General features: G+C 37.8%; 1 protein-coding gene across 1 annotated transcript in view; it reads left to right on the plus strand.

The window, feature by feature from the left end:
- The window catches only part of RAI14 (retinoic acid induced 14), a gene marked incomplete at its 5' end in the record, with an annotated part of 18,447 nt that overhangs the window by 5,700 nt on the left and 1,000 nt on the right, over window positions 1-11,747 (plus strand). The window contains 10 exons of the mRNA XM_009078470.1: window positions 205-275; window positions 1,696-1,802; window positions 4,044-4,222; window positions 4,870-4,898; window positions 5,810-5,896; window positions 6,557-6,643; window positions 7,346-7,403; window positions 7,749-7,867; window positions 8,379-9,890; window positions 10,651-10,800. Coding sequence (XP_009076718.1) covers window positions 205-275; window positions 1,696-1,802; window positions 4,044-4,222; window positions 4,870-4,898; window positions 5,810-5,896; window positions 6,557-6,643; window positions 7,346-7,403; window positions 7,749-7,867; window positions 8,379-9,890; window positions 10,651-10,800 — 2,399 coding nt within the window. The remainder of the gene's footprint in view (window positions 1-204; window positions 276-1,695; window positions 1,803-4,043; window positions 4,223-4,869; window positions 4,899-5,809; window positions 5,897-6,556; window positions 6,644-7,345; window positions 7,404-7,748; window positions 7,868-8,378; window positions 9,891-10,650; window positions 10,801-11,747) is intronic.

Genomic DNA, 11,747 nt, shown 5'->3' on the forward strand with positions numbered 1-11,747 from the left:
TTACATTATGCAGGTAACTTCTTTGATCAAAGCTTGTACTATCTATTTTGTTGTACTTGATATTCCTAGCTCTTCAGCCTAGAATTTGTTTTTTGTACCCCACTGTAATGCTGCAATGTACCAGCAGAACACAAATCTTGAAAATGGGGTTTAACGGCCTTTCATGCTTGTCTTTTTTAAAATTTTATTTAATTTTTTTTTTAGCTGCATGTGGATGTCTTCAGGCAACTCAACTTCTGTGTGAACACAAATGTCCCATTAACCTCAAAGATTTGGTATGTACCTCTTCTCCTGTTGTGTTCTCCAGATACTTCAGAGCTTTTTCCAACCTCTATACTGTCCAATTAACACCTTCCATCTCAGGTGCAGCTGTTCAAAGCAATACTATGCTTGTGTATCTTCCTGGGTTTCTCTGCTTGAAGGGGTTCCTTTTGCACCATGCCATAGCAGAGGTGTGGAAGCACTTCACAATCTGATACCGTAGTGGCAGAATTTGCAGATCATTAAATTGACACATTGGCACAAGTAGCTAGACTCAATCCTTATATGTTCAAAATATAAATAAAAGTATTTCCATGGACTCCAGTAGGCTTTGAAAAAGGCCCAGTAAGTGGCCAAGTGCTGCAAAATGCTCACAAAGCCCAGCCATAAGATAAGCCTGAGAGAAAAAAATATTCTTGATGTAGTCTAAAGGCTCAGGGACACTACATTCACTACTATGAAATGTCTACAGCCAGCCAGGTCTGGTTTTGGGAATGGTGCAACTGCCTCATAGAAAACCCTCTAATGATCAAGGTAGGGGACCTGGCAGAAACAAAGCATGGGGGAAAGGCATAAAGTACTCAAACTTGTTTGTTTTTGACTTTGATCTATCTCCTTCTTACCTAGTTGTTCTAACAAAAAACCATCTGTCATAGATGTCAGACCTAAAGTTTCAGCATTTTAAAGGCAGAAAAGGTTTGTTCAGTCTTAAGAAGGCTGAATGAATATCTTAAAAATGTCCTCAGCTATGTTGTGGTAGGTCATAGGAAAGTTGGAGACAGACAAACCTCAGAGGTACATGAAAAACTTATGATAAGCAATGGTCAGAATTTGGGTAATGGACCTAACTGGGAAATTTCAGTTAGGTATTAGGGTAAAAATAATCTCACCTTGAAGGTGATCAAACACTGGAACTGGTACCCAGAGATGTCATGGTGTCTCTACCTTTGGAGATGCTTAAAACTTGAGTGGATAAGTCTCTGAGCAGTGTAGCATAACTTGAAATTTGCCTGGCTTCACATTGAGAGCAAAGTGGGAGAAACCCCAGATGACCTCTACAGGTGACTTCCAACAAAGTTATTCCATGATTATATGAAACATTATATTTTTGCATTGTATGTAGTTAAAATTATATTTTTTGTTGCAGAGCTACTTAAAGATACTGTATAGTTTCAAAATCATTGTGTTTTAGCATAGAGCAAATGGTAAAGGGAGTACAAAGGCAAAAAGCATTCCTACTCCTTATGCTTTGTATGATCTCCAGCAGTCAAGAAAGGAATAAACTCAGCCACATTTATGTTAAACAAGAAAAATGTACTGATAGCATCTCATTAATGCTATGTAGAAGTAATATTCATACCTGACTCTAAATCTCAGAATGTTATTTGTAAGTGGATGGAATATTGTTCATACTTTCTTTAAATGCATTCCTAGGATGGGAACAAACCTCTGCTGCTTGCAGTACAAAATGGTCATACAGAAGTCTGCAAATACCTTCTGGATCATGGAGCTGACATTAACATCAGGGATCAAAATGGAAGGTACAGCAGGTTAACGTGTTAATTCTTCCCCAAGGCTGACTGTCAAATGAAGCTTTTTTTTCTCAGATTGTTCTCAAAATAGCTGATGTTAGGTGAAATAATGCTTTCTGTACGAGACACCATATTCTGATTGTTGAGAAGGCCTACAGAATTCTGCCTAACTGTAAAGATGAAACAGAAACTATGCGACTATAAAACTAATATGCCTGTAAGATTTCCCTTGGGCTACCAGAGCAGTATATGCCATTTTTAAATAATTCCTACAAGACTCTGATTGATAGCACTTACCCACACATCACTTTTTAAGTGTCCCAGTTTTAAATGCTGCTTTTTTCATGGGATAAGTTAGTACCTCCAACTTAAATCCTAAAATTGTTACTTGGGAGCAAAGTCTGGGAAGGGTTCTTTTTTTTCTACCATAATGCAGCCACCACAGCAAGACAAAAATACAGCTAAGCTTTATAGTGGAGATGCTGTTGTTTCAGAATGTGCCAACTGGAGATTTTTTGCATTCATACATAGTGCATGTATCAGAAAACTGCTTTTAAAAAGCAACGTCCTTGTCGTGATAAGTGCCCTTGTTTTGATGATACTGACAGAGATCAAAAGTCTTTGAAAATTATGGGCTGTTTTATAAACAGTTGGTTAAACTGTGTAGGTAAAGCAGGATACTGAGAAGACTTGGCACTTACACTTCATAGCAATCTTGATTATTGTATGTGGTACAATGCTGCCATTGTTCTCTGGCAGCACCTGTGAGCATAAGACTGGGCCCTAACTCGTTTTTTATCAGTCCAGAATTGATTAGTGCACTCTTTAAGTTGTCTGAAGAAAACCCTTTTGTTGTCTTTGTTAGTTTGCGTAGCCTCATTAGTGCTTTGAACCTGAACTGCTGTTGCACACTCTGGGACCTGTGTCTTCCTATCACTTTCTTACTGTTTAATCAGCAGACAGTGTTAAGACTTTCTACTTTAATTGGATAAAGGAGTTTCTGTCATAGATATGACTTGCATTTTTGTATTTCCTTTTTTTAAGAAAGTACTGTTGTAGAAACTAGAAAATGATACAGCATGGAAGATGCCATTTTACTTTTTGCTTTCATTGTAGTAAGGAGAGTGACTACTCCTGCATCTCATGTTCACAAACGTGGTTAAGATTTTACTGAAACAGAAGCCTTATTGGTAGAAGAGGACAGCCTTTGAAAATGGCATCTCCATCTTGTCCAGCCTAGCTGAATTATTTTGGTAGTCTGGAATTGTTATCCAAGTTGCCACTCAGCACTACTTTTTAGCACAGCACTGCTACAGCCATCACTTGTCCAGGACTCACCCATTACAGGGTGCATGTTTAATTCATCAGTGAAATGATTGTATTCATTTTTAGTGAATATTACCACTGTAGTGACTTTTCAAATTCAAAGCTGCACTGAGGAATGTGTTTGGCAATAAACTTGGCCAACCTATTAGGCACATTTTCATGTTGAGAAAAGAGAATTATGCCAAGCAGGAAGGCAGCATTAGAGCATGCTTGGAAAGTGAGGTTTTCTGTGTGTTTGTACTTATTCTGTACATCTCTCATGACCCCTTCATGTAACTGAGAAAAGCAGATACAGCCTGTTAGGAAAAGACTCCTTCTGTGTGCTACCCTTGCTCTAAGATCTGGCACTGTGTATCTGCCCTGCATTGGAAAGGGAATTGTTTGTGCTCTAACAGACTTCTTTCTTTTTTTCCTTTTTTTTAAGCTGGCAATATTCAAGGGTTTGAGGTCAAACCCATCCCTTAGACTCACTGAAGATCTCTGAGATTTGTTTAGCTTTTTGGTTGAAATCAGTTTGTCTGTTTTGTGTTACAAGCAACAGATGAAGGAGAGCAGCAATGTGAATAAAGGTTTTCATGTTGTACTACTGCTATAATTGGAGTGTAGCAGAGAGGTTTGTTAGTCTGAATTTATCCTGTAGCCATTTCTATCTATGATTCTCCTCTTAGCCTCAAGAAGCCGTGTGAGAAATGTCTGGAGACCTGTCTTTGCAGCTGGAGAGTATGAGTAAGGGGAGGAGGGGCTGGCAGGTGTCTGTAAGGAGAAACTGCAGTTACATTTATGTACCAATACACGTTGATAAAATCTTGGACTTCATTGCACAATAACTGTTACTTTTTTTTTTCACAAAAAATGAGCTGGTTAAAGAGTACATTCATGACACTTGGTCTCTGTTGTTTGTTCTTTGTTCTTTTTCTTGTCCAGAACTGCATTGATGATTGCTTGTGAAGTTGCTAGCCTTAACATGGTGGAAGCTTTACTTAGGAGAGGTGCAGATGTCAATTTAGTAGATGTCTTTGGACAGAATGCCTTGCATTACTCCAAGCTCTCTGAGAATACAGAGATCCAGAATCTCCTGTCTTCAAAGTTATCTCAGGATGTGGGTATGTAAGACAAGCTGATCTGCAGTTTGTCACTTCTTGAATGTGTTACATGTATGTTTAGCACTGGACAAATTTACTTCAAAATGTAGCCTGAAATGTTGCAAAACCTGTTATCAAGATCATCTGGCTGAGACTTCCCAAGAGCAGGAAAATGTGCTCTTTGCCATGGATGGTAATATTTATAATGGGAGCTAAATTTTTTTTTTTTAAAAAAGACCAGAGCAGAGCAAAAAGAGGAGTTTTGGAGAAAAAAAAAAAGATAAGTTGATCTAGCAAAATCATGAAGTTTTTCATATAATTTGGAATAGATTCTCTTTTATTAGGCAAAAGAGTCCATGGAACACATAAGCCCTCAGTAGTGGGGTCCAAGCAGGAACTAAAGCAGGCAGAGAGTTTCATGGTTAAACTTAAGCTTAAAGTGCAAGGATTGTGAATAAAAAGTGCAAGAATGGTAAATACTCAAAGCAGAGAAAGGATGTGATTCAAATAGAATTTGGTAATTATATTTATCAGGTTTCAGATAGGAATTCAAAAACCAAACTATTTATCTATGGTAATAGGAAGTAGAGCTGAGAGGTGGGTTAGGAATAGCAAATAACTTTTCCTTTAATAACTGTTCTTTATTCCACTTCTTTTCTGCTTCACAGATACAAAGTCACCAACAAAAGCAAAGCAGGTACTTGTCCTTTTGGTTTTGAAACTAGTTGGATTATCTAGACTTGTAAGAAAAACCAGTAACTGATAGGAGTGTAAGCACTAGTAAATGTCGCTATGAGATGTATTGTCATGACTACTATGTAATGTGAAGGTTTTTGTTGCTTAGTTAAGAAATGTTTCAGAAACATTGCCTTTAGACTTAGCTTCTCTCAGTGGCAGTAGCCAGCACCCTTGGTGAGACAAGGAAGGGAAGGTGAGTGTGTATGTGCACAAGTGCTGGGATGCCTCTTTTCTCATGTAATGCAGGAGCTTTGCTTTTGGACTCCCTATCTCTTTAAACTGTAGAGAAGATGATCTAGAAAAATTCCCTGTTTCTAAAACATGCAACTGAATGTTATCCCTGGTCACTGGAGAGCCCTTCCTGTGAGAATCCCAGCAGACTTAGACAATTAAATTAGTTTCTTAGATTTTATATTTAGACCTTGTAGACCTGCTGCTGGCTAGAAAGTGGACAAGGGTGCAATGAATTGGTTCACCTTTTCTCTGAGTGGAGAGGTGGGTTTTTCAGGGAGCTCAGCCAGAAGCTGGTGGAGAGGAAAGATGACATGAAGGATGGCATGACTGGGCTGTGTATGAAGGGAAGTATTAAGGTCACTGGTGCTAAACCTATTGTCAGCTTCTGCTTTTTCACTAAATCTTGTTTGTTTTCACTGAAGCATGGATTACAGGGGACAGACTCTGATTGTCAGGCATGTTTAATATCTTTGTGTTAGTAGGGATGTAGTCTTTACAGAGGAAAAAAAGACACTGCATGAGCTGCTAAAGTTGATATTAATGGGGGAATTTATTTATTTATTTTATAAAACAACTTGCTCGGACTTTACTAACCAAACTAACAAACCTACCTTTTCTGGCTGGTGAAACTTTCAGCATGATCAAGGCTGTATAATAAGTTCAGAAAGAAGTGGAGCTCCAAAAAAACGCAAAGCCCCACCTCCTCCTATGAGTCCTATTCAGGTAAAGAAAAGACCAATTTTGAGATGCTTTTAGGGGGTGTATAGCATTTTGAACTCTATGTGAATTATGTGGGCTGAATTTGCTCTGTCACTGTTATTTTATATGCTGTTTTACCATAAGTGCTTTTCCTGACATTAGGATGACACCATGAAAGCACGTTGGTTAGGTTAACTAAGCAAAATTGCTTGAAATACAGCATTGTCTAAGATACAGCTGTACAAATTTTACTGTAATATTGCTTGTTCCAACTAAAGTTGAAGTTGTTCTGGTTTTGCTGATTTCAATAAGTAAATAATTTTGTATATTTTATTATACACACGCACACATATATATATATGTATGTACACATTATTATATGCATAAATACATAGGAAAGTAAAATACTTAAATAGATTTGTATAGTATCAAAATGCAGTTTAACAGTTAGATTTAATCTTAAGATGGAGTGTTACCTGTGTAACAGCTACACTCCCTATATAATACTGCCTCAGAAGAGTGCTGAAGAATTTGGTCTGCTCTTTGAAAATAATCAGGGAAAAATACTCTTTAGTGCGTGGGGGTGTGTGTGTGTATGTACACATAGACATGCATAGGGACATGTTAGAGAGGTAGTTATGTGCATGTACTTATGCATCCCTATTTATATAAAATCTTTTGCAGCTTAATGATTTGTCCTCTCCACACTCTTCAACTTCAACTCCCATGACTGGAAAGGGACAGGCTTTCTTTGCCGATCAAGTGTGCAAGGTATCACTGTTGCATTCTTACAAGCTTGGGGAAGGAAAGCATCCTATCTGTTTTGCTTGGTATTCTATTTTGCTGACTGCAGAGTCTCCTGTGACTTAATTAGCTGAGTTTTAGGAACAGAAAAGAATCTGAATCTATTTCAGTGTTAATTATAAAGCAAATGTAGATTACTTTAATGTTTAACAAACATGTATATAGAAATAGTCATAGATTAGTCAGTGTTTAGGAATATGGTTATGAAAGTAAGTATTAAAAAATGCTCCAAGAGTTGATTTTCCAATACCAGCAAAGTGCATGAAATTGGGCAGTGCAAGAAGAGACCATTTTACCAAAAGATGTCAGGGAAATGACTGTGTGTGTTCTATCTGACCTTTTCCTTATGTCACTGAAAATAATTTTTTTAAATACATCAATATATTGCAAGTATTTATCAGAAGGACTGCAGCCTTCCAAACTATCTACAAGATAGTTGCCTGTATTTTGTTAGTATTTAATGAGAATTGGGCAATGGAACTTGAATGACTTTAGCAAACTTTGAAATACTGGATACAGACTGCAATTAGAAAAGACCTCAGAAAAAAAAGAAACCTGCTTTGACAGGCTTTATCCAGCAAGCTCTATACTGTCTATAGTTCTTTTTGGTGAACTGTCCAACTTTGCATCTGCCTTTTGTGAAAGCATTTTCTTTTCATGTCTTAGCAGGAAGAATTCAGCTCCTTGCACAGAGATAATAAAGATAGACTGAGTGACAGCACAACAGGTATACAATTAATCCTTATTTTAATGTTTTGTTCGGTGTTATAGGTGGCATGTAATATTGAAATCTAGTCAGAAATCCTCTGTGCCTTTCCACTTAGAATTTAAGACACAGAAAGTATTGAGAGTAATGTTTTGTAATTCCACTAGCTTCTCCCCACCAAAATCTCCTGCTTCTTCTAAGTGAATTTAAGATATTTTTGGGGAATTTATAGGAACAGTTTGCTTGCTCGCTGCATTTAGTGGTCATGGGAACAAACTGTTTAATTGGAAATGTCGGAATAACTTAACTCACTTGCATTTCACCCTATTGGAAGCTTTTGAATTGTTTGGGTGTTTTTCTCCAAAGGTGCTGATAGTTTATTGGATGTGAGCTCTGAAGCTGACCAACAAGATCTACTTCTGTCGTTGCAAGCAAGAATTGCTTATTTGACATTGGACAATAAGGAGCTGCGGGACAAATTACAGGTGATATATTTTTGTGCTGTTCTGATGCTCTCTTATTCTGCTAGCAGAACAAAGAGCTGCTTACTGTTTAAAAGAGATGTACTGTGAAGATAATTTAATGAGCTTGTTTTTGGAAACATCATGGAAACACTCTACCCCAAAGGATTAAATCAGTATTTTGATCTTCTTACTTTTCCCATAAATTGCTGCACAACTTTGTTTATTATGATAACCACATTCTAAAAGATGTTGTTAACAGTTGTGTTAGCAGAATTTTAATTTGCATAGCTTTGATTATTAGCTTATGGAGATGAGCCCAGACTTTCAGATGAGCTTGGCAGTCACTGCCTTCTCTCACTGTAGATGGCTAAATGGGAGCCAGCTGGGTTTTGAATATTTCTGAAACTTTCTTTCATAGTTCTTTAACTGCTTGTCTCTGTAGGATGTGACAGTGTTACCTTGCTTACTCTATTCTAAAAAAATATAATCAGGTAGTTGCTTTTATTGTGCAATTGTGTTTCTTTTTGAACAGGAGAGAACACCTAAAGAAGGGGATTCAGCCATAGAACCTTACTCAGCCCAAACAGAGTTTGACCAAACAGCAGATAGACAAAACGAGTTCTCAGCTCAGGAGCTGAAGCCTACATTAAACGCCACTCAAATCCAAGAAAAGTTGGCAAGCCCCAGACAAGTAAAAATGAAGTACCTCCAGGAAGACTTAAAGGATGTGCAGAGAAAATTAGAGAATTCTGAAACCAAAAGAAAGCACATGGAAGCTCAGGTCCAGTCTAGAGTCTCAGAAACAGATCATTTAAATAGCCCAGACATTTCAGAAAATGGTTCTGATCTTAACCTGAAGTTCCAAGAAACTCAAAACAGGTATGAGGAATCAGTGAAAGAGGTTTCAAATGCACAAAGACAAAAGAAGCCAGGTGTTGCTTCCTCTGAAAGGGAAGAAACCAGTTCTGATCTAAGTATGTTGAACTTTACATATGGAGAAATTGAAACACTTAAACAACAGTTGAAGAGGGCATTGGAGGAAAGTGAAAGACAAAAAGAAAAAGTGAGAGAGCTACAGAAAAAGTTTGAAGACAGAGAGCAGAATGCAGCAAGCAAATTGTCTGTGGAAGAATGTGAGGAGATGAAGAATTCATATTGTTCAGTTATTGATAATATTAATCAAGAGAAAGCATTGTTGATTGAGAGGTACAAAGAGTGTCAAGAGGAAATTAAAAGGCTACAGGAGAGGCTGACAAATCAGACACAGCTCGAATCTAGTGCTGAATCTGGAGAAATGAAAGATATGATGCACAGAGTGATAGAGGAGAGGAACAGACAACTTAGTGAATTGTCTCAGCTGTACAAAGAAGCACAAACAGAGCTTGAAGACTATAGGAAGAAAAAAACTGTAGATGATATAGCTTTGGACTACATTCCTAGAGAAGAACATGAGAAACTGATGGAGGTAACAAGTTCTTTGAAATACAAAGCAGAAAATGAGTTATCAGAAATGAAATCTCAGTACACAAAAGTATTAGATGAAGCAGAAGAACTAAAGCAGCTGTTAGACATGCAGAAACAAAACTCTTTGCCAATTAGTGAACACCGTCAGGTGATTAATGCACTCAGAAATACTATAAAGGAAATGGAGGAAGAAATAAATGAGCTCAAACGACTGCTTACCAATAAGGAAAGTGAATTAAGAAACTTACAGAAAGAGTTACTGGAAGAAAAAGCTGCAATTAATGAAGCAATGGTACCTAAGGCTACATATGAAAAGCTCCAGTCATCACTAGAGGGTGAAGTTAGTGTTTTGTCATCCAAATTAAAGGATGTAATCCAAGAGAAGGAAAATGTGTCCTTAGATGCTATGAAATTGAGAAATGAAGTTTTGCACTTGAAAGAAGCAAAAGAAGATATGCATACTCTGCTTGAAGCAAAGGAGCGGGAGGTGACTGAGCTTCAGCAAAAGTACCATCAAGTTCAGGAAGCTCTTCTTGAGATGAAAAGCTCATCAAAACTAGAAGAAGATAAAGATAAAAAGGTTAGTAACTCCCTACAGTGGAGTGGTGGCATATGAGTTCAGGCTGCAAAACATGTTGGCTGGTGCATGAGTGACCTAACAGATGATGTTGGTTCAAGTGTCACAGAGTGAAGTAACTTCTGAGTGCATTTGCCCGTCTGAAAATTCAGGTATCCTTACCCTGTGGAGAAACGCTTCGTGTGTAAATTTACCTCTTGGTTTAGTTCTGCTTAGGCTGGGTTCACACTATTCAGGTAACTGAAGTCAAAGAAGTGTGATTTACAGCAGGAAGAGATTCCAGAGGAGACAAGGAAACAAAGTATCAGGAAGGAGCAGAAATTCACTATTGTGATATTACTATATCATCTCAATTGTAGCATGATTTGACTCATTTTCCTCTACAGCTACCATATCTGTCATTACAAATTTCTTTATAAAAAGCTATGCATTTTGCTAGCTGTGAATAGATAGCCTGTGTTTGCTATGCTTATGTCTTGCATTCAGCAGCAGAAGTTGTAAAGATGATAAATGCAACCCTTCTTTGTAAGTACTGCTTCCTTTCAGAACAAGGATGCATTTTGAGTGGACTGGACTAGGATGAGGGATAGAGAAGCATTGCAACCCTTTGCTTACGTGATGTCTCTATTTGTCCACTGGGTTTATTTACAATTTGGTTTTTCCCACTTCTTAAATTCAAGTCACAAATAACTCCAGGAGGAGAGCTATGGGAATAGACTATGCCTTTCATGTTTTAATGAAAATGTATTTTTTGCCTCCCTAGATCAATGAAATGTCTAAGGAAATTAGCAAATTAAAAGAAGCACTGAACAGCCTTTCTCAGCTGTCCTACTCAACCAGTTCCCCCAAAAGACAAAGCCAGCAGCTGGAAGTGTTACAACAACAAGTGAAGCAATTGCAAAACCAACTGACTGTAAGTGTGATAGTTTTTAAACCTAACATTAGTCCCAGATCTCCAAAGATACAAAGATATACTCTGCCTTATTTAAAATGTCAATGAGTACATGGAAAGGAATTTTCATACAGAAATTCTGTGATTTCACTGTTTCTCTGAAACATTTAGGAATCTGCAAGTCATTAATTGCCTTTTAGAAAGAGCCTAACTAAAGAAAGCTCTTTTCTCACATATTTTCCTCAGATCAAAAGAGAAACAAAATTCTTGTACTTGCAGTGGAATGTAGTGACCAAACTTGCTTCTGAGACCCTAGTTTGTGGAGAAGTATGACCAGTGTGCAGGGGATTTGTGTGTTTTCTCAAGAACATTCATCAGCTGAAGTAGTTTTTTTAAGCTTTCTGGAAGAAAGTAGTCCCTGAAAGCATGAAGTTTCAAACCAAGCAAATCCATCTGTTTATGGGGAGTACACTTTATTCTCTGAAATTCTGAGCTGCTTACAGATTAATTTTTAAATTGTATTTGTTTGTGCATGAAAGGTCCAGTCTTCTAAGCAGGGTTGAGTCATGATTGCTGTTTCCAAAAGTTTGCCTGCCTAAGGGAGCACTATAATTCACTGTTGAGGATGAAAAGAAAGTACTGTCCCCCATAGCCCTTTGTTGAGAACTCTGGAGTGACTCTGACAGGAGAATTCCCAGACTGATATGCTAAATGGCTTACCTGGTGGCCACTTTCTGCCTTCCCCAGCAGAAAGAAGAGTCAATATGCCTATGGGCCAGAAAAATTCCCTTGCGTCAGGGAGAAATAGTAGGCAGACAGTTATGTGCTGCATCCTGTCAGTGTAAAGGCTTGGACAGTTTCTTATCCCAGTCCTTCATGTCTGAAAGGACACTTCATCTCCCACTGCTTAAGGACCAGCAAAGTAGTGTAAGGTGCAAAGGTATGCAGCACATGAGGAAAGCGGGTAG

Source organism: Acanthisitta chloris, unplaced genomic scaffold, assembly GCF_000695815.1.
Source record: "Acanthisitta chloris isolate BGI_N310 unplaced genomic scaffold, ASM69581v1 scaffold19377, whole genome shotgun sequence".
Taxonomy (NCBI): domain Eukaryota; kingdom Metazoa; phylum Chordata; class Aves; order Passeriformes; family Acanthisittidae; genus Acanthisitta; species Acanthisitta chloris.